We start from the raw sequence: 23,451 nt of genomic DNA on the forward strand, positions 1-23,451 counted from the left end.
CAGGAAGTTAGGCCTGTATTAGTTCCCTGCCAAATTCATAACCTAACATAAAACTCACTTGTATACCGCAAATACCTTTAAGGGCTCCTTTTACGAAGATGCGCTAGCGTTTAGCATATGCACTGGATTAGCACACGCTAGCCCGAAAAACTACCGCCTGTTCAAGAGGAGGCGGTAGCGGCTAGCGCGCGCTATTCCGTGCGTTAAGGCCCTAACGTGCTATCGTAAAAGGAGCCCTAATTCTATGCGGTTCACAAAGACTCATAATACAAATTAATAAACATCCAATATCTAACTTCAAAAAGATTCCCTAAAAAGATACGTTTTTAAGGCACGTCGAAATTGGGAATATGAATATATGAGTTAAATCCCTAGTCCATAAGGCTGCCTGAAAAGATAGCAATCGTTCCTGAAATTTCTTACACAGTATTTACATCCCTTTACAGAAGAGAATGAAAACCAATGAGTCAACCTGATTTTTCATAGTACACTTCCCCCTCCATATTCGCGGTTTTGATTATCCGTGATTTTTTTTTTTTTTTGGGGGGGAAGCATAGTTTAGGATCTTCCCGCTTCCCTACAGGACTTAAAATGTCTAGTAGCGCTATAGATTACTCCTTACGTGGTGGTCTAGTGGGCAGGAGCGATCTTCCTATGCTCCTGCCCCGTGTAGATCGCCAATAGGAAATGGCTGCCCTGAGCTTCCGTCGTAGTCTCGAGAAACTACGGGAACTCACGGCAGTCATTTCCTATTGGCGATCTGCACGGTGCAGGAGTGTAGGAAGTTTGCTCCTGCCCCGAAAGCCTGCTAGACCAACAGGTAAGGCTGGGATGCCGGGGAGGAAGGTGGGAGGGAGGCAGGGGTGGGTCAGAGCCGGACGAGAAGTTATTCGCAATTTTTCACACTTCGCGGTCCGGCTGTGCCTCTATGCCCCACAAATACCGAGGGAGAAGTGAGGATACGATCTAAAATTACACCACGTATCTTTATGGTTGACTGGATACTATAGATTGTATCATTTAAAACAGGGGTAGGGAACTCCGGTCCTCGAGAGCCATATTCCAGTCGGGTTTTCAGGATTTCCCCAATGAATATGCATTGAAAGCAGTGCATGCAAATAGATCTCATGCATATTCATTGGGGAAATCCTGAAAACCCGACTGGAATACGGCTCTCGAGGACCGGAGTTCCCTACCCCTGATTTAAAACAATAGATGTAAGATCTTCGTTTAAATTTGGTGATGCAAAGAATAATTTAGTTTTCTATATTAATTTTCAATTTAAATTCAATCAGAATGACCCAGAACAAAATAGAGAGACCAATCCGCAGACACTTCTTAGCAAATAAGATGCTTTATTGAAAGCAAAGAATGACAAGTACCACAGCAGCACCATGGTCACGATCAGGTTTAGTTCCCTGAGACAATTTTTCTTATTATTTTTGTTTTAAACATTTATGTTTTATCTTCTTAAAATATTTTATTATACAAAGAGAAATTAGGTTTAATTCCAGATACTGGAACATATAAATTAACCTTTACCAATATCACAATTACAAAAAACAAAAAAACAAAAACAAAGGATAATCAGAAACATTTCTGATCCACAGAAAATGTAAAAAAACCCAAAAAACCCAATAATAAAAAAAGACAGTAAAAAAATGTACTGTCCTCTTAAAATATTTACAAGACGCCCATTATGGGCTATTTTGTTTCAGTGCTGGCTTGGGAAAAAAAAAATATATCACAGCTCACGCTTGATAGATGCTCTGCCCACAGAAAGCAAACAGACCAGAAACATAGGGCTCCTTTCACTAAGGTGCGCTAACGTTTTTAGCGCATGCTAGTTTGTAGGCGATAGCGGCCGGCACGCGCTATTCCGCGCGTTAAGGCCCCAACGCATCTTTGTAAAAGGAGCCCATAAGCAGAGATCTGGAACGCTAAAGACAATGCGTGTGGCACTGTGGAGGAACCTCTCCGGGAAACGGAGCCGGTAATACTTAAGTGCGACTGTCTGATGCTCACAGCAAACCCGACAGATGACTCCAACTCATGCGCCAACAAAACTGTCGACTAGCGCTGCTCTGCTTTATAATTTTGGCTTATTTGCTTGAATAAAACCCCCTAGAAAGGCGGCAGCCTATTCTCAAATGTCGAGAAGCCATTCATTTATATATGAATGGCTTTTCGACATTTGAGGTTGAATACCACTGTCCTAGAGAGTATTCAACCCAGTCCTGAGGGACCACTTGGCCAGTCGGGTTTTCAGTCTCTCTCATCCATATTCATTGTGGGTATCCTAAAAACGGATTGGCCAGGTGGTCCCTCAGGAACGGGTTGAATACCGCTGCTCTAGGATTTCTCTGCTGTTGGTAAATTCTATACAGAAATCTTACAATTTTGCTCTTCCTGGCAAGCTGCCATCTTTCAACGGGGCAGTGGGCAAAGTTTACACTGAAGGAGGACAGAGTGTATTCAAGTAAAAAGCCGGAATCTTTTTTTTCTCTTGTTGAAAAGTTAATCTCACATAAATACTGCATAGATTTGTTATTGTAAACATTTCGGTAAGAAAAAAACCCCTAATATACTGAGCATTCTTTATAGAACATCTCGGACCCATCTCATATCCCGGCACTCTGTCCTCCTTCAGTGGGGTGAACTGGTATTTTGCAGAGGCCGGCTCTGAACATGAAAATATATTTTTTTAAAAAAATCTTTCAAAGTGCTTTATGGACAAACACCCTCAAAGCTTGCTATAGTAACAGCTGAAGTGGGAAAGAGCCAGACAACTGCCCAAGTGCTAACATGTCCTACCAACCACCATATGATAAATGTGTGTGTGGGGGGGTGGGGGGGGAGGATGAGAAGACCAAAGTCAGAAACACCTCTTCAGAGAACACCCCCTTCCCGCAAAAAAAAAAAAGAAGAAAATCCTTCATTTGAAAAAGCAGCCGGAGTCTGAATTGTCAAGTTGGAAGGAAATCATAAATTAAAAAGTCTGATGGGTTGGATTGTCAAGAGAAAGGAGAGAGAAGGTATCAGGATTGCAAAAAAACAAACATAAAAATAAAAGAAATTCTTGAAAGGCAGCAGCTGGCATGAGGAAGGTCACTGTTCACTCCCAAGGCTGCAATGACAACCAAGCCGTTCCAAAGACAGTTTATCACAATGCTTGTGCAAGCCACGCCCAGGCAATGGGAGGAAAGGGGAAAAAAAACAAAGATACTTGGAACTTCTCTTCCACAATCCAGTAGAAGCCTGTTTTGATATCTGAAAAGAGACGGCGGCCATGACTGGCAGCTCTTAAAGATCAGTTCGCAAAGTCAATAGCAAAGCGAGAGAATGGGGGGGCCGCACAGCAGCCTATTAAACAAACACTGTGCATTACCACAGCAATAAACAGCTTCACAGCAAGGACAACACATATAGATCCCACAAGCCCTTTGGATACCAGGGAACTTGGGACGAGGTTAGAGAGAACACATGTCTTCTAGTAAACGATGTTGGGTGGACACCATGGAGTATCTGGGTACAGCAGGCAATGAACGGAGCGGAACCTGGAAGAGAGAGAAATAAGCAGTCAATGGCGATGAAAAGGAATAGGTGAGTTAACGGCAAAACCTCAAATTAAGATCAAGGAGACCAACTAGTAACGGGAAAAAAAAAAGAAAGAAAGAGTATGCTTAAAATCACCAATTGTCACTCCCAGTCCAAGGGCCACCAACGGGTCAGGTTTTCAGAATACCCGTAATATATAGGAGCGAAATTTGCATACAATGGGACTAGAAGGCATCCCTTTCATTAGCGGCCCTTGAGGACTGATGGCAAAGACAAGACTTAAAGAAAGGTCTCTAGATCTTATTGTAGTGCATCGGATGACTTTACATTACACATCCTTGTGTTATATTTTGCCAGGTAGTAAAGTAGTGTGATAAACCAATTTTCATTTTTGTCCTAATATATAGTAATGTAGTAAATGACGGCAGATAAAGACCCGAATGGTCCATCCAGTCTGCCCAAACATACACTCCCTATAATTTAATTTAAATTGTTCATTTTCTTAGATATTTCTGGGCCAGAAACCCAGAACTCTGCTCGGTATTGTGGATCTACTGGAGTCTCCGTCGAAGCTCACTCCAGCTCATCTAAACCATCCCAGCCCATCCTCAACTGAATGGCCATATACGTGACACAGACCGGGCAAGTCTGCCCAGTACTGGCCTTAGTTCTTCAATAGATACCATTATTCTTCCTTTTAGGGAACCTCTGTGCTCATCCCATGCTTTCTTGAACTCTGCCACCGTTTTCCTCTTCACCACCTCCCACCTAAGGTGTTTGGTAGAGGAATTTGCTAGTTACCTGGATGGATCATCTTCAACAGAGAAAGCTCCTTTCATATGGATGGAATTCCGCTTATTTTCAAACATTCCGTAGCTCAAAGTAACCTGCGAGACACAAGAAGAGACATAGCAGGTGAGAAGGTGTTCTGTAGCACTCTAGAATGTCATCAAATTACAAGGACCTGTACTGCTTAGGTGACTATATGGACTCGCAACATAGCAAAGACTGGTAAACATGGATTTTCATGAAAAGTACATGCACATACATGTTAAATGTAAATCTGTATTTAAATCATTGTAAAGCAACAACTTTGTGTGCCTACAGATTGCCCATAGTAGTGGTTCTTAAACCCGTCCTGGGGGACCTCCAGAAAGTTGGGTTCTCAAGATAACTAATGAGTAGGCATCAATGAGATTTGCCTATAAAGCAGATAGTAGGCATGCACATTTTTTTGCTCATGCATATTCATTAAGGATATCTTGAAATCTCAACTGGCTGAGGGTTCCCTGGAGCGGTTTAAGAACCACTGGCCCACAGTATCCTGGGACATTTTAATGGTTCGAATGACGTTGCTGTTCTGCTGGTATCCGTAAAACTTACTCTACAATGACTTACTCAAGGTACTCCTGGGAAGATCTATCGGACAATAATGTGAATCTAGTTATCCTAAAAGCTATGTTCAAATGAACCAGGAGAGACCATTTACGCAACTTATGGATTCCCTCTTTGCCCATTTCACAAGTCTGTTTATCATAGTTAACAAGCAATGCTTCATCCTGGTTGGACAGTGGTTTATGGGTCACAAATATACCCCCAAATCTTCAGGAGCCACAGAACCACAACCATAGGGTTTCTTATGCTTTTACAGAAGAGAAGGGATTGGGGTGATATTCTATCCCTGTTCCATAGGAAAGGCACCAGAAACTCCTCTATCACTGTAAGATCTCACAATATCATCTCTGCCCTATTACCTGCTTGTGAATTTCCATCTTGGACACCTGCTGGAGGTTCTCCAGGTGTGAATGGAAGAGGTTGCTACGGATAAGTTTCACCCCCAGTACAGACTCGATGATATAACCAATCGTGCAGTCGTCCGGTAGACGGATCTTTTCAGCCGTGCTCATGAAATGCCCTCCGCTGAAGGGAGACAAAGAAGAGGGCCAAAGGTCAATACCGATACAGAAAACCTAGAGGTGGACAGTACTCTCTATACGTTGCTTCCATAACCCTCCAATAGGACATGAAATTTAAACAATTTGATGGACCCCTGATCTCAAGACTGGAAAAACTTGTACTATTATTGTGCCAAACTGTAATTCAAATTATTTATAATCAATTTTTACTTGAACTAATCAAGTTATAAAACTATATTAGTGTAACTACTGTGCTCAGATCCGCCAAACCAATGGTTCCCAACCCTGTCCTGGAGGACCCCCAGGCCAATCGGGTTTTCAGGCTAGCCCTAATGAATATGCATGAGAGAGATTTGCATATAATGGACACGACAGGCATGCAAATCTGCTTCATGCCTATTCATTAGGGCTAGCCTGAAAACCCGATTGGCCTGGGGGTCCTCCAGGACAGAGTGGGGAACCGCTGCGCTCAAATGAAAACCTTATCTTGACGAGGCTGTTTGGTCTTTATCAATCAGGCGTGCCGCTGCTTTGTGAAAAGCGAGTATAAAATCGATATGAAGCGCCCAATCTAACTATTATGCACACCCGGAGGTGGTCCCGTTTCCTGTCATGGTCCATAGCAGCAGCCCAAGTTCCCGAGAGTGTCCTCCCTCTTGAAGACGCAAACACGTGAAATTCGAGTCGAGGGACCGGGTTTCAAGCCACCTCCAGGTGTGCGTAATAGTTATATTGGGCGCTTCATATCGATTTTATACTCACTTTTCACAAAGCAGCGGCACGCCTGATTGAACAAACAGCCTCGTCAAGATAAGTATAAAATTCTTACCTGGTGGTGGTATTTGGACGAAGGCTAACCTGGGACAACGATGGTCCCGGACCGGCTTATGCTTATGGTTTTCATTTGAGCACTGGGGTTTAGCGGATCTGAGCAGAGTAGTTACACTAATATAATTTTATTATAACTTGATCAGTTCAAGTAAACATCGATTATAAGTAATATATTATAGATATATAGCCTGTGAATTTGAATTAAACAGCTTGATATAACAGCACGGGAAAGTATAATTAGTGTACTCCAGATTGGGTGGACTAATTATTGTACAAAATGTTTTGAAAGTCAGAAGGCGCTAGGTGAGAAATGTAAAACTGAGCCACTGGTAGGGGGGTCATTCAATGAACCGCTTGCCTATCTGGTACGTAACCACTCTGACAGATCCAGAGAAACTCGACAAATGCAAGCTTTTCTCCACCGAGGTACAGTGGTACGAGCACACCCCCCCCCCCCCGCAATCCGGCACCCCCCCGCCACAATTGGGCACCCTCCCGCCGCTTCTTACCCTCATCTGGGCACTCTTGAAGATCGGCCTACTCGTCTGCTGGGCCTTGAGCATGCTCAAGGCCTGCGAGTTCACATTCTGAACGTGAACGTGAACTCGCAGGCCTTGAGCATGCTCAGATGCTCAAGGCCCAGCAGATGAGTAGGCCGATCTTCAAGAGTGCCCAGATGAGGGTAAGAAGCGGCGGGGGGTGCCCAATCGTGGCGGGGGGGGCGGTCGGAGCGTGGCGGGGGGGGGGCGGTTCAAGGCAAGGGGGGTGCCTGATCGCAGGGGGGGCCTTCGAGGGGAGCAATGCCGGTTCTCGGGGGGGGGGGGGGGAACGCATCAAAGCGAGTTTCCATTATTTCCTATGGGGAAACTCGCTTTGATAAACGAGCATTTTGGATTACGAGCATGCTTCTGGAACGGATTATGGTCGTAATCCAAGGTACCACTGTATATAGAGAGTCTTCCTTTGACTTGGCAGACCCAGTGATTGATGAGATCAAAAATCTGTTGGGTTTCTTTTGACCAAACTTGTTTTTTGCAGGTATTCTAGATACTCCATGCGAGTCTCGCAAAGCAAAGGCAGCCCGGCATGAAGCAGAAGAAAAAAATATGTCAGGCTCGGTTAAGGGTAAATACAGCATTAGCGATTCAGCTGGAATTTCACTGGTGGGGCTGCTTTAGCCACAGAAAGACAGCTCTTCTCTGGCGGAGGCGTCCTTCCTGACAGAAAAATGTTCTATCGCACAGACAGATAAGGGATCAAATCTATCGCCTGCGCAGGTGTGTTCAGATAAAGTACAGGAACATTAAGGGCTCCTTTTATGAAGGTGCCCTAGTGGTTTTAGCGCACGCTAGACGCCAACGCCTCCACAGAGCTGGCGTTAGTATTTTCAGTGTAGCGCGGGGTTAGCGCGCGCTAAAAACGCCACCGCACCTTTGTATAAGGAGCCCTGAGAGTCTTACTGTAATACACAGATATCTGTTCTCTTACCTGGCCCATGGACTCATCTTCAGTGCTAGCCCACGGCTAATACAGAAACCAGCTCCCCCCGTGGCAAACCAGAAATGGACAGGACGCTGCGTGATGAATAATTAAAAGAAGTTACAAATACATTTACTCTTATTTACAGAGAAGCCCATACAATCTAGCATCCTCTACTCAACTTTTCCCCTACCCAAGCAACTTCCACTCGTGGTCTGTTTTGGCTCTGTCTTTTCCCCATCCCCTCGCGTGCTCTTACCATTTTGTTTTCACTGATTCTTTCAGTAGCCTGGATGGGCCGATCCAAGCTGGGTTTGCCGATGTAGATATCCTGGGTGTGGGGATAATTTGACAATAGCTTCACTAGGGTTCGCACATTCACATAGTTGTCATCGTCAACATGGCAAAACCACCTAGAGAAACACAGAGATGATCCGGCGAATTAGAGGCAGGTGATAACACGGTGAGCCCAGCGGTGATAAAAATGCATGAGTGGAGAAAGCAAGCAATACAGTTGCTAAAAATGCAATGACGACTTTCCGCTTTCACTAGTACTTTGGCTTCATAGTACATCTTGGGTAGCTTTTCTGTTTCCTACCATAAGCTCCAGCTCTGTGGGCTCTTGAACAAACTCCTGTACGAGTCCAAGGAGGAATCATTTATGTTTTGCACTGAAATTTGGTCTTCATTTTCTGTTATTCTCTATGTTTCTATTGCATGGGACAAGCACATAGGATCTCTAAAGGAGAGGAAGGGGTACTAGGTGACATGGATGGGCAGAGCTTAGACACTGGTGGAATGAGGCATTATGACATCACAATCTGAGCTCTAGAACAGAGGTTCCCAATTCTGTCCTGGAGGACCACCAGGCCAATCGGGTTTTCAGGATAGCCCTAATGAATATGCATGGAGCAGATTTGCATGCCTCTTACTTCCATTATATGCAAAACTCTCTCATGCATATTCATTAGGGCTAGCTTGAAAACCCGATTGGCCTGGTGGTCCTCCAAGACAGGGTTGGGAACCACCAAGGTAGGATTAACCAATAGGCCAAGTAGGCATATGCCTAGGGCCTGAAATAGTCAGGGGGGCCCGATGAAGGAGGGCATCAACATTGTTTTTTCCAAATGGCGATGGGCCCCTCCAGCATCGATTGGCAATGCGGGCCCCCCCTGATCGGCAACACGAGCCCCACCCCGATCGGCAACGAGGGCCCCCCCCCATTGATGGAAAGTAAGACAAGCAAGCAATGTGGGTAAAAAAGGCAAAGGGAACTGTAATTGTGCAAACAGTGCTGCTTGCCCAAAGCTTCCCTCTGACGCAGCTTCCTGTTCCCACCTGGGCGCATGGTGGGGTGGGGCAGGGGACCCAGTGTACTTGTATGCCTAGGGGCCCTCGATGAATTAATCCTGCCCTGGGAACCACTGCTCTAGAATGTTGCTACTTATGATTTGAAAGCATTTGAAGCTTGTGCAGATGAGGACAGAGCTTAGGCGTTGGTGGAATGAGGCATTTTGACATCACAGTCTGAGCTGTAGAATGTTGCTACTTATGATTTTAAAGTGTTTGAAGCTTGTGCCAATGAGGACGGAGCTTGCAGGAATGGGGCAGGGAAAGGAAAAGAACTCACCGGGACGGGAAAATGAGTTCCCGCGGGGACAGGGAAAAATTTGTCCCCATGTCATTCTCTAATTGTAACTACATAGAAAAAGTGGTATATCAAGTTTCATCCCCTTTACTTGAAACTCAACAGTGTTGGACTACACTAATTACTGCACATTCATCATTAGTGGAAGATGTTACCAAAGTCGTCTTTCCCTCAAGCCCCTTTACACATGCATACGCATTGACAGGAGATACAATAATGGCAATGCATAACTAATAGCATCCTTACTTTTTTCCAGACTCCATAAACTTGTCATACTCTACAGCCATCTTACAGGACAGGGCTTGACGGCTGTGGGCTGCCGAGCAGTTTGTGTTGATAATGTTTCCTGCAGACAAGAAAAAACAAATCAGCACCATTAATCGAAAGCGCTGTTAGAAAATCATTAAAAAAAAAAAAAAATTTAAAAAATTAATTATCTGGTCGGCCCCTAACTCAGTAGACATGTACACCGAAACGACTAACAGAAAGTGGGCGCGGATTCTGGGTGTGGTTCGACTTAGACGCACTCATGTAGGCCAGGAAAACCCTGGCGTAAATGGAGGGTGTCTAAGGTTTCAACGCCTACAGGTGCCCAAGAGCGCAGAGGCACTGCGTGGTATCATTCTATAAACAGGGGATGACTGGAAATTGCACTCAACAGCACCTATGAGTAGGCGCTGTTTATAGCAAGTTTATTGCAAATTGCGTGCCGTGGCGATATTCCCAGTATGCCACGAGATACTGGCAAGGAGGAAAGGTGCTGGCACATCCTGTAGGCCATCAGCCGGCTCCTCTCTATGCCTCTCCTTGCATACCCCCCCTCCCCCAATGGCGGCTCAGGACCCTGTCTGGAGGACCTCCGCACCTGCACAATGTCACGCATGCACAAGTCATCACCACCTTCGCGCTTTTCCAGATGCCCTCCAGCCGTGGCCCCGAGTTTAGAGCGTCATAGCTCCGGAGCGTTTGCGAGACACTGGCTTATAGAATCAGGGCCTTATTGAAAAATGCTCAGTGCCCAAAATTTGAGCATCGTTTACGGGATCTAGTCCTGCATGTGCAATCCGCCCTATTGAATTAAGGCAGGGAATTGTAAACCGTGTGCTGTGGCGAGATTCTGGGTGCGTCGCCAGGGACGGAAGGGCACACGACGTATACCGAGTGTCACTTCCGGCGTCGGCACCTCTCTGCCCCCACACGGACCTCGCCTCATTTTCTCCGAGCTGGGGGACTGTGTCTGGAGGGCCTCCGAGTGTACACGGACGTCGACACTATGATGCCACGCGCGCATCATCGTGTCGACGTCCGCGCCCTCCAGACATGGTCCCCCAGCTCAGGGGAAATGAGACGAGGTTCGTGTTGGGCAGGGCAGGGTTGTGGGTATGTCACAGAAAAACATTTTCTCCATTAGTGATGGATTTAAGGACTAAAAAAAGCTTTCAATTATTATATGCAAGGGCACCTCTTACGGACACAGAGACACTTCTCTCTCATTCGCGGGGGATAGGGGCAGAGCCGGACTGCGAATGGCGAAAAACCGTGATTAACCGGCTCTGACCCACCCCCACCTCCCTGCCGCCTTCCCGGCCTTACCTGATGGTCTAGAGGGCTTTCGGGGCAGGAGCAATCTTCCTGGGCTCCTGCCCCGTGCAGATCGCCATGAGGAAATGGCTGCCGTGAGTTCCCGTAGTCTCGAGACTCCGAAGAGAACTCCCTACAGCCATTTCCTCATGGCGATCTGCCCCGAAAGCCCGCTAGACCACCAGGTAAGGCTGGGAAGGCGGCAGGGAGGTAAAAAAAAATCACGATTATGTGAAATCGCGAGTGCAGAAACTGCGAATGGGGAGGGGGAAGTGTACATATTCCATAAATCAATCATTTAATTTAAATGATCCTTTTTCTTAGATATTTCGTGTGCTCAGGTTCTATCTACCAGAGTCTCCGTCAAAGCTCACTCCAGCCCATCTAAACCATCTCAGCCCTCCACAGCCCATCCTCACCTGAATGTCCATATACGGGACACTGGCCATGCAAGCCTGCTCAGTACTGGCCTTAGTTCCTTCAATGTGGACCCATTATTTTCCGATTCGAGATCCTCCGTGTTCATCCCACGCTTGTTTGAACTGTCACCGTTTTCCTCTCCACCACCTCCCTCAGGAGCGCATTCCACGCCTCAACCCCTCTCTCCGTAAAGTAAGAATTTCCTAACATTACTCTCGAGTCTTCTTTACGGAGAGGATGGTTGAGGCGTTGAATGCGCTCCCGAGGGAGGTGGGATAAACACAAAGGATCTTGAATCGGAACATAATTGAAGAACTAGGATAGCCGTACATCTATACCACAGCTAACTCTCAGAAACAGATTTCAGATCTTACAGGATGGAACCACCGAGGAAACAGCGGAAGAGGCTCATGAGGATACCCAGCCCACAACGTCAAAACCAGAGCACGCAGACCGACCCCCTCGGAAGGAACGAAGAGTGGTAGTCATTGGTGACTCCATGCTAAGGGGCACTGAGGGACCAATTTGCAGGCCTAATTTGCAGGAGAGAGAGGTCTGCTGTCTCCCTGGAGCCAGGATCCAGGATATTACCGCTAGCCTTGACAATATTCTAAAACCTAACGATCATTTTCCCATGTTTCTCATCCATGTAGGCACAAACGACACTGCTAGGAACGACACAGAGAACATCCCCAGAGATTTTGGAGCGCTGGGAAAGAAGCTGAAGCAGATAGGAGCGCAGGTGGTCTTCTCGTCAATCCTTCCAGTGAGAAACAGAGGCAGAGCTAGAGATGAGCGTATTCAACGGACTAACGAATGGCTCCGCGAATGGTGCATAGAAATGAACTTCGGATTCCTGAACCACGGCGAGACGCTCCAGGGACTGCAGGGACCAGACGGACTCCACCTGACCAGAAGAGGTAGAAACGTATTTGGACATCGATTAGCCCGCCTACTCCATAGGGCTTTAAACTAGGTAAGTTGGGGGAGGGTACATACTTATATCCCAGAGCAGTAAGGAACCACCCTGAGGAGGCAAGTGGCAATCACACTACAAAGTCTAAGGTAAGTACCAAGGATACCCACAACATTTCAGGGAGAAAGGTAACTGATAATTTAGGAGCCACACTAACTCACAAGGGAATCTCTTCACAGATATGGAGGGCTATGTATGTTAATGCACACAGCTTGGGAAATAAAATTCTAGAATTAGAGACTGAGATAACAAATGCCGATCTTGACGTGATAGCAATATCCGAAACCTGGTTCACGGAATCGCATGGGTGGGATATGGTTATACCAGGGTACAACCTACTTCGTTGCGACCGAGTGAGTAAATTGGGAGGAGGAGTAGCGCTATACACTAAGGAAAGCATCAAAACCACCAGAATCACAGATATTAGATACACCGGGGAAGCCCTCTGGGTGAACCTGGCCAGAGGGAAAGAAAAATGCCTATACCTTGGTGTGATATATAGACCTCCCAGGCAACAGGAGGACAAAGACATGGAATTAATTGAGGACATAGAGAACATCACGCTGCGCGGGGACTTAGTAATACTAGGAGACTTCAACATGCCAGATGCAGATTGGAACACACTCTCCGCGACTACGGGTAGCAGCAAAAGAATATTAAACTCCATAAAGGGGGCACGTCTCAAGCAAATGGTGTTGGAGCCCACCAGGGATCAGGCAATACTAGACCTGGTCCTCACCAACGGAGATAGCGTCACGGAAGTCTCAGTAGGAGACACACTGGCCTCCAGCGACCATAATATGGTATGGCTCAACCTTAAGAAAGGTTTCCCTAAGACAAACACAGCAACAAGGGTTCTCAACTTTAGAGGTACAGACTTCAGCAGCATGGGAGATTTTGTCCATCGGGAGCTATATAAACAAGCAAAATCTGACAATGTGGAGGGTATGTGGTCGTCTCTGAAATCCATACTACACGAAGCAACAGACCGATACATAAAGACAGTAAGTAAACGCAGGAGAAACAAAAAACCCCAATGGTTCAGTAAAGAAATTTCAGACCTAGTTAAACAGAAAAAAGACGCATTTATCACCTACAAACATCTAGGCAGAGAGGGGGCAAAAGAGTACTATCTAGACAGATCTAAAGCTGTCAAAACGGCAGTCAGAGAGTCCAAACTCCAAATGGAGGAAGAGTTAGCACGGAAAATTAAGAAAGGGGATAAATCTTTCTTCAGCTATATTAGTGACAGGAAAAGAAACAAAGATGGGATAGTACGCCTGAAGCAATCGGACGGTAACTTTGCGGAATCAGATTCTGAGAAGGCAGAACTACTAAACCAATACTTCTGTTCAGTATTCACCCGAGAAGCGCCGGGAGTTGGTCCACAGCTGCAGACGGGAGATAACCAGAAAGACCCGTTTCAAGATTTTGAATTTACGCCCAGTAGCGTCTACGACGAACTATCAAGACTCAAAGTAAAAAAAGCCATGGGACCAGATAACCTACATCCCAGAATGCTAAGGGAGTTAAGGGAAGTCCTGGCAGAACCATTATCTGTTCTTTTCAATCTTTCCCTAAGCACAGGAAGGGTCCCCTTGGACTGGAAAACCGCCAACGTAATCCCACTCCACAAAAAGGGCTGCAGGACAGAGACAGCAAACTACAGACCAGTGAGTCTCACGTCTATAGTGTGTAAACTCATGGAAACACTGATCAAGCAGAAAATTGACACAATCCTAGACGAAGAAAAACTACGTGATCCACACCAACACGGGTTCACCCGGGGTAGATCCTGCCAATCTAATCTGATTAGCTTTTTTGACTGGGTTACTAGACAACTGGATGCTGGAGAGTCACTGGACGTAGTGTATTTGGACTTCAGTAAAGCATTTGATAGCGTCCCTCATCGAAGATTACTGAACAAGCTAAAATCGATAGGATTAGGAGACACTCTAACTACATGGGTTGGGGATTGGCTGAGCGGCAGACATCAAAGGGTAGTGGTGAACGGTACCACATCTGAAGCATCGGACGTGATAAGTGGAGTGCCGCAGGGCTCGGTCCTGGGTCCGATTCTATTCAACTTATTCATAAGAGATATGACGCAAGGACTTAGGGGAAAGGTATCGCTGTTCGCAGACGACGCCAAACTTTGCAACATAGTAGGCAAAAGCTTATTACCTGATAATATGACACACGATCTACTGCTGCTGGAACAATGGTCAACTACTTGGCAGCTTGGCTTCAATGCTAAAAAATGCAAGGTAATGCACCTGGGAAAGAGAAACCCGCGTAGAACTTATGTACTAAATGGTGAAACCTTGGTTAGGACCACAGCGGAACGCGATCTAGGAGTGATCATTAGCGAGGACATGAAGGTTGCCAATCAAGTGGAGAAGGCTTCCTCCAGAGCAAGACAAATGATGGGGTGTATCCGCAGAGGTTTCGTCAGCAGGAGACCTGAAGTTATGATGCCGTTGTACAGAGCCATGGTGAGGCCTCACTTAGAGTACTGCGTTCAGTTTTGGAGACCTCACTACCGAAAGGACGTGCTGAGAGTCGAGTCGGTGCAGCGAACAGCCACCAGGATGGTCTTGGGGCTCAAGGATCTCACGTATGAAGAAAGACTAGAGAAATTGCGGATGTACTCACTTGAGGAAAGAAGGGAACGGGGAGATATGATTGAAACGTATAAATATATCACGGGGCACATCGAGTCAGAAGATGATATCTTCCGGCTCATGGGACCCTCGACCACCAGAGGGCATCCGCTAAAAATCAAGGGAGGGAAGTTTCATGGCGACTTCAGGAAGTATTTCTTCACCGAGAGAGTTGTGGATCATTGGAACAGACTCCCACTCCAGGTGATAAAAGCCAGCAGCGTGACGGATTTTAAGAGAAAATGGGATACTCACGTGGGATCTTTAAGGGAGTAAACTCAGGGGGGGAGGATACTTGGAATGGGCAGACTTGGTGGGCTATAGCCCTTTTCTGCCGCTTTTTTCTATGTTTCTATGTTTCTAACTAAGGCCAGTATTGGGCAGACTCGCACAGTCTGTGTCCCGTATATAGACAATCAATTGAGGACGGGCTGGGGAGGGCTTGGATGGCTAAGATGGTCAAGATGAGCTGGAGGGAGCTTTGACAGACTCCAGTAGATAAAATCTAGCACATTACCAGGCAGGGCTCTGGCGGAAGGATGGAGCCAAGGGGATGGTAGAGGCATTTGAAAAGGCTCTTTACCAGTCAGTCTGCCTCCCTGCTAGGATATGTTAGCAGACTCCCGTCTCCTGTCCTTCTATTCATTAGGACTTTCCCAGCACTGGCCACCTGTTACTTGCTTGGCTGCCTCAAAGGGATCGATTCAGAGTCTGAATAGGAATCATTTGCATCAAGAGAATAAGGGGACCTGACCCAGACTCAGGGGGGAGGGATGCTGAGTAAACACTGTGCAAATAACTCACCCTCCTGGTTCCTGCCCCCCAAACAAAAACTAGAGGCATTCGAACTATACATCGGTCGCTGCCACCGGGGAGAAGGGAGGGAGGGGTTCTCAACCTAGTCGCCTCTAGCTTTTTTCGGGGCACTGAAAGACAACTGGTTAAGTGATCAGGGCATCTCAGAAAGCAGGAGCCACACTCGCCCTCTCTTCCTCCCAAGAAGGCAGAGATTAAAAAAAAAAAGAGCCAAGTCTCTAAAATTTGATCCTATTTCAGCCATACTTAAAGATACCACATTTTCAGCTGAAAACTTGGTCTAAATTTTGGACTGCCGTTAAAATTTTTTTTTTTTTTAAAAAGAGGGCAGTTTAGGAGTCAATAAGATCTTTTAATATTAGCCTCGATGGTAGTTTCATAAACCAATTTTGCATATAAAATGCCTCTTAGAAAATTAGACCATATCTACACGTTACATTTAGGGCCCCTTACACAAAGCTGTGGTAACGATCCCACGCAGTAAATGCAATGCAGCCCCATTCAATTCCTACAGGCTGCATCGCATTTGCCGTTCCGAGACAAACTACCGCAGTTTTGTAAAAGGAGCCCTTAGTGCAAATAGACACCAGGGGAGGAATTCGGGCAGAGATGCGATTTGGGCATACCATATAGATGCCAACGTCGATGCCCTTAATCTGGGTGCCATTTCTGCAGGGTTTCTGCTAGTGTTTTACGAAGAGATTATAGACATGGGGCCCGATTCTCTATAGGACGCCGATCTCCGCGGCCACCGATCGTGTGCCAATCGCACGTCGGTGTCCTTTGGAAAATCGCAGCTAGTTTTCCCGACAGATGCCTTAAATGTAGGCCAGCATTTCACAGGCCTACATTTAAGGCATCTACCTCGTGCCTACAGACGCGTAGGGATACTTACTGACGCATAAGGCCACCTCCGGGGGAAACCACACCCACGCCATGAGCGTCCGTAAGCGCCCCTGCGTCTCTCTGAAGACACGCGACAGACACCTACAATGTAGGCGTCCTTCCTCGCCCAAATTTATTTTTAGAGAACGTGCGTCCCAATTGGCTGTCGGATGGCAGTATGATGCCTACCGCCACCTAAAATCAGGATGCACGGTTAGCGAATCAGACCCACGGTGTCTTTATCTAATAGGCACCTTTCTGTCCTATTAAACTAGGTGGCGTGTTATAAATTTCCCTTCCACATGCCCAACTCACCTGTCCGTTTCTTTAGCTCCTCATCCTCGCCATCTGTGAAGATGAAGGTCTAAAAGAGAAAGAAAGAGGAAGCATTAGCAAAAAGGCTGCCCTTCTTCCTCCCGCAGCCCATCCCAGCATTCTCCAAAGGCCGCTAGTCACAGTGATCTAAGCCCTAGCCATTTCGATTAGGTTAGGGCAGCTTATAAATGCTTTTAAAGAGAGAGAGGCTGTTCCCATCAGCATTTCTTTTGCGTTTCGGTTTACGGGCAGCAGCTGCGCGACTTAAATTCCACAAAACAAAACAAAAAAATAACCCCACCCTCTTATCGAGAGTGGTAGCAAGTGGATCCGTTGAACACGTTTGTCTCTGTTTGAGAAGGGCTTCTGTCTTCCCAGCTCCGATTCCTCTCCAGGGAGACAAAGGTTTCCAAATCCCTCCACTCTACACGGTTTGGCAGCGATTAAGAACTGGGAATTTGAGCCCTCTTCCTCCTCCTCCTCATAAAAGCGCCAACCGTAAATCTCTGCGATTTGGCTCAAGTGCAAACACAAGGAACGCCAAGCAAATGCTGTTGGGAACACTACCTTTGGGGGGGGGGGGGAGAAAAAATTATTTTTTTCATGGCATAGGACAGTGTCGAATACAAGTATATATTCCCAACACATTTTTCTCCGTGTTAAGCAGGGGGATCCGTTCTACAGCTCATTCCAGCAAGTGACAAAAGCTATTCATTCATTTCATTTCACACCTGTCTTAACTTGAAACGTGGTTTCACTAAATGCTATGTTTAATTAATTTCAGGCAAGAGGTCTGTTTTGGCAAATGCTATCACTCTCCTCCCTCCTACCACTTTGAACTTGCTCAGCTGGCTGAAGGTCAGGCAGCGGCGGCAGCTGCTGTATCTCTGGCACGAGACCCGCCACGCTCAGCCCTCCAGGTATAAACTGCGTGTCAGCCTGCATCGACGGAGGCCCCCCCCCCCCTTGCCAACTTATTCATGCGGCCCAGCCTGGCACGTGAAGCGCATACAAGAAAGCTACGGCCTGGGTGCACGGCAGAACCTGCCCTGCCCTCCGTTTACCAATCTGACCCCACTCTCATTACCTGTCCCACCTGCCAGGCAGCACTCCCTTGTTTGCAGAGCTAATTCAAGCAGATGTCTGCAGTCTGTGGGTTTTATGTTCCATTGGGATTTTTTTTTTTTTTCCTTTTCTCTTAAGAGGGAGTAGGTAGACTTTGTAATAGACAAAAAAAAAACCTCAGACTTTTTGTTTGTTTCTAACCAAGACAAGTGAGGAAACAAATTTCTGCCAACCCTTGACTGCACCAGCTAAAAACACAAAGACATGGAAGAATTGAAAGTACGGTGGGGGGGTGTGGGGATCCCTGGAAAAATGAATCAAAACCAAAGTAGGCATCAGCCGTGGCCTATACTGTAATCCAGTGGTCTCAAGCTCCACCCAACCCTTTGCAGGGCCACATTTTGGATTTGTAGGTACCTGGAGGGCCTCAGAAAAAAATAGTTAATGTCTTATTAAAGAAATGACAATTTTGCATGAGGTAAAACTCTTTATAGTTTATAAATCCTTCCTTTTGGCTAAGTCTTAATCATAATATTGTCATTTATAACTAAAGAGACAGATGATCAAGAAACGGTTTTATTTTACTTTTGTGATTATGATAAATATACCGAGGGCCTCAAAATAGTACCTGGCGGGCCGCATGCGACCCCCGGGCCACAAGTTTGAGACCACTGTTGTAATCCATCTGGCCAGGAATGGCTATGCGGGGTGAAGTGGGTTCAGATCTAGGTGTAGGAGAATTTTTTTTTTTTTTAATTCGTTTCCTTGGCTGTCTTTACATAGGAGAGTTAAGCGGTAGTCTATTCCTTCTCATTAGCATACAGCTGGCCTGGTTAAGTTTGATAAATGGAGTGGCAGAGGCAGGGGAGAAAGGGAAATGCTGAATTTTGTTTGTTCAAGTCCCTGGGGGGTGGGGGGCTAAGCAGTTCTCTGCCAAAAAAGGCCTTTTTTCTTCATACAATAGCAGAAGTCTGACAAAGCCAGCGAGAGCCGGGGAAGCAAAGGGGCAGCTTTCAACCCATAAAAAGTGGGAGATGCGTCTGCCACTGTGGTCTACAGAAAGGAAACTTATTTGAAGAAAATCAAACCGAAGATCAACCCCCCCCCCCTCCCGGTATTAGTGAAAAGCTTGCTTCTGTATAGAGTGGGGGAAGGGAGGGGGGGGGGGCAGAATGGCAGTCTCATCTCAAACTTGAAGTTAAAGCTTTGGCCTGCAAGGGAATTTTGTTTTCCCAAGAAAAAAAAAAAAATGACAGTAGAATGGCACCACTGCGGACAGCAGTTAAAACAAACAAAAGAAAAAAACACAAAGGCAGGATACCTGAATTTTACGGAAGCTGCTTTCACAAACTCGGAGGGGGGGGGGGAAGGGAAGGACTATTTACTTCCATGTATTAATCATGTCCCATCCATGCACAATGTGATTCGAGAACAATTTAACAATACAGAACCGAAATATTCTGTAAAACACAATCACATACGGAGCATTTTGCCCTCCCCCCCTTTCCCCCGCTCTCCTCAATAATGGTCCTCCCGACCTCCAACCCTTTTCCTCTCTCCCCTCAAAGGCCCGCATTGAATTTCACTGCACTGTGATACCTACAAACTTATCTATATCATATCATAATTTTTTGCTGTATTTATTGAAATGTGCGGCCTATTCCAAACAGGTCCTCTCAGACATCATATACCAAACTGTATATCTTATACTTGCTCAGCAAATTGTACTTCTATAATTTTGCCTTCTTAAAGTCTCTGCACTCTGTATTTCCTCTGACTAATTCGCTGAATGCCCAGCTCTCTTGATTGTAAACCGCTTAGAAGTCGTAAGATTGTGGCGGTATAGAAGAATAAAGTTATTATTATTATTATTAGTTGCATCATAGTCTTGGCCATTGTTCACTAGTGATGGCCAGTGGTTGACCTGGCTGTTCAAGAGGGAACCGGGGTCTGTGGCCATCTCTGCAACTGTTGGGCTGATTTTAAAGAGGGGATAAGAATGCCCGTGAAAGTCCTGGGTAACGGGGAAGGAAGGATCGGACCACCATAGCTCCTAGACTGTTCCCAATTGTGCAAGCAGACCTAAGTGTTATGAGGAAATTGCTGTTCTGAAAAATAAATAAATAACACATCAAACCAAGGAATTAAGGGAATCAGGCAAGGAGGCTGCTACTGGTCCCTTTGGTCTGTTCCATTCAGCCCATTGGTACCAACTAGAGAATGATATGGGGACCAATTTTTCCCCATCCCTGCGAGTTCTTTTTCTGTCCCTGCTCCATTCCTGCAGGCTCCATCCTCATCTGCAGAAGCTTCAAAACATTTTACACTCCTCCCTCCGTATTCACGGGGGTTAGGGGCAGAGCCGGCCCGCGAATATGGAATATTCGCAAATAACTTTTGGGCCAACTCTGACCTACCCCCGCCTGCGTCCTGGACCTTCCCCAGACCTTACCTGCGCCCCGTGCAGAGCCGTCATCAAAATGGCTGCCACGAGTTCCCGTTGTAGTCTTGAGAGGTAAGGTCTGGGGAAGGTCCGGGATGCAGCATTTCTATTGTTAAAAAACAAGGGGGAGGTCCGGGCAAAAATCGAGAATAACCAAATCTGTGGGTACGGAGGGAGAAGTGTAAAATCCTAAGTAGCAACATTCTAGAGCTCAGATTGTGATGTCACAATGCCTCATTCCACCAATGCCTAAGCTCCGTCCTCATCTGAACAAGCCTCAAACGCTTTAAAATCCTAAGTGCTCAAGGCTTGTGCAGTTAAGGCAGAGCTTACAGGAATGGGGCAGGGACAGCGACAGAAACAAACCAAAAAAACTTGTGTGGATGGGGAAATTGGAGTTCCTGCAGGAACGGGGAAAAAATTGTCCTCGTGTCATTCTCTAGTACCAACACCCTTTCAGCTAGCCAGCTTTTTAAAAAAACAAACAAAAAAAAAAAAACTTTTGTTATTGGAACATGTTTTCTCTTTCTTCCAACCATTTTCAATCATGCATCAATTATTCTGGAACTGTGTTTTAGGCAGGGTGTGTTGAGTGACCCAGTAAACAGTATTAGCTTTCTGGCATTGCCCTTCTAATGCATTTTGCTGCTGATTTCAAATGGAAGGGTGTTGCCTACAGAACCCTCTATGCACTGGGGAAGCATGTTCAAAACCTCAGCCATGGTCAAGCCTCCCTGTACACAGCGACACTCCCGCCGCTGGATGGTCAGGGACCATTTAGACTTCGCACTGATTAGATCAGGGGGACAGTGTCTCCAGCAGCTGCCTCTTGATGATGGCTCCAAAAATAAACCTTGCTATAAATAGATTAAAGTGGACTCTTTGTTTATTGCCTGCCTGCGTTGAAAATCCTGGTCCCTGAACGACCCCCTCCCTTGTCCCCTCCCACATGCACATGGCTATGTCTACAGGAGACAATAAAATTATCTTCCACCCAGAGAAGTGCTGCCCCCCCTCCCCCAAGATCCACAGGAAAGGACCACACGAGCCCTTGGAAAGCGACTCCGGAAAGTCATAGCCTGCCCGCCTGTCTCCTGCACACTGGGCAGGAAGGGTACAGCCTGTACATGGCCCCGGGTGTCACCTCCCAGCCACTATCTCGACTCGGCAGCCTCCTGCCCCCTTCCTGCCTCTCCTCGCTGCAGGAATCCAGCCAGAGGATTCAGCTCTAGTCAGACAATCACAGGGGCTCGGCTCTTCTCTGTACAAATTTGTATTTGTTAGAATTTTACAGACGGCACTGCTGGCTGTTTCTAAGCTCCAGTGTAAGATGAGGTCAGTGGGGCTTCCGCGAAACTCAGCTGGGATGGAAGTCTTTGGAGGAAAAGCAGAAACAGTATGGGGGCAATCCCACACTTAAATAAAAGCTTTCAGTCTGAAACGATCTAGGGTTCTGATAAATTCTGTTATGGCACAACAGTGACGGATTTCAACACACCTCCCAGATGAACAGACATAAGGTGGTCCAAGAGCCTTTGCTTTCATGGGCAAAGCAGTGGTATCCTTTTGTGCCACGTTTACTTTTTATCCTTGATTGAACCCCTTCAGTCTGACCTCATGGTTCCTTGGCAGTGCCTATCTTCCATTTCTTGGGTCCGTTGAGACTGCAGATCCCACAGAGGTAGTGTCAAAGCCTCCAGGTGGAAGAGGAGGAGGAGGAAGAGGAAGTCTTAGTCATTGTAAAATAGTGACATCTAGTGGCCAGATTTAGGAGTCATAGTTGCAGGGTTCCAGAAGGTTGACTGATGATTAAACCCTTGCCCCACACACAGAATGGGGATGGGGGGGGGGTGGGGGCCACCTTCACTGGAACCAGATCTCTCTTCTTTCACTGGTGAAAGGCCTGCACTGTCTGGTACAGGAATGGGACTTGGAGCTGGGTAAAAAAACAGGAAGTCTCGCTGTTCACAATAAAAGCTGTCGATGTAAAGAAAAGCAAGATATCAAATCTCCCCTCTTCCCCTGCCCCAAGAACAATAGTGGCCACCACAATATGAGGTCATGACAATTCAAGTCTCCCCCCCCCCCCTTGAGGTCTGCGCAGTTATTCTAAGAGGACTATCCACGTGGGACATCCCATTACAAAATGGTGCGGCACACCCCTACAGTTTAGCAGAACTCCTGCCTCAGACCGGATTTTTGTCTTTTAAGTTCCTTTTTCAACATTACTTTCGTTCGTTTTGGACATCTGGCAGTACCACTTCCCCCTTCTTTGCGGAAAAGCAGCCCTTACTCATACCCTGTGGTTCCTTAACATGATCTCCCTTGGGGGGTGTGGGTGGGGGGAAGGACCTCTACGAGGGAAAGCATTTTATGCAAGGTTTTGTTAAAAGCCATCAGGATTATTAAAAGCTCTTGTTTTTCTGTTGAAAGGGTTTTGAAAGTGTTCCCTGTGTCTACCGTAACGATCACGAATCTGCAGGGTCGGGGTCCAAACTCTATGCAGGTATCGCACTACAAAGAGGAGTGAAGAGTTTAAAACTTTGAATTTCCCACTGGGTGAAAGGACAGGTTTGGCTGGAAGATTCCAGTTCTCAGTGGTTTCCTCAAGCTGTTCTAAGTTGTCCTGACTTCAGGGAGAGAATTAGTAGCTGGAACAGTTCACAGTCCTGCCTCGGGCCAGATCACCTGCAGTATATACTGTACACAAATATTGCTTAACCCCCCCTCCCAGAAAGAGAGAAACCACCCGTTAACTATCCAAACAGGCTGAGCAGCAAACGGTTCACCCACATGCAGCAAACAATCAATATTTAAAGTGACAACAATATCTCTCTGGAGTCCACTGTCTCCTA

General features: G+C 46.4%; 1 protein-coding gene across 1 annotated transcript in view; it reads right to left on the bottom strand.

Moving 5' to 3' along the window:
* Nucleotides 1-1,335: 1,335 nt before the first annotated feature.
* Nucleotides 1,336-23,451, bottom strand: part of LFNG (LFNG O-fucosylpeptide 3-beta-N-acetylglucosaminyltransferase) — a 32,975-nt gene continuing 10,859 nt past the window's right edge. The window contains exons 2-8 of the mRNA XM_033915065.1: nucleotides 17,089-17,137; nucleotides 9,679-9,778; nucleotides 8,044-8,197; nucleotides 7,794-7,879; nucleotides 5,313-5,478; nucleotides 4,360-4,445; nucleotides 1,336-3,557 (exon numbers count right to left, since the gene is read on the bottom strand). Of these exons, the coding sequence (XP_033770956.1) occupies nucleotides 3,491-3,557; nucleotides 4,360-4,445; nucleotides 5,313-5,478; nucleotides 7,794-7,879; nucleotides 8,044-8,197; nucleotides 9,679-9,778; nucleotides 17,089-17,137 (708 nt within the window). The 3' untranslated portion in view covers nucleotides 1,336-3,490. The remainder of the gene's footprint in view (nucleotides 3,558-4,359; nucleotides 4,446-5,312; nucleotides 5,479-7,793; nucleotides 7,880-8,043; nucleotides 8,198-9,678; nucleotides 9,779-17,088; nucleotides 17,138-23,451) is intronic.

This window comes from Geotrypetes seraphini, chromosome 11 (assembly GCF_902459505.1).
Source record: "Geotrypetes seraphini chromosome 11, aGeoSer1.1, whole genome shotgun sequence".
NCBI lineage: Eukaryota > Metazoa > Chordata > Amphibia > Gymnophiona > Dermophiidae > Geotrypetes > Geotrypetes seraphini.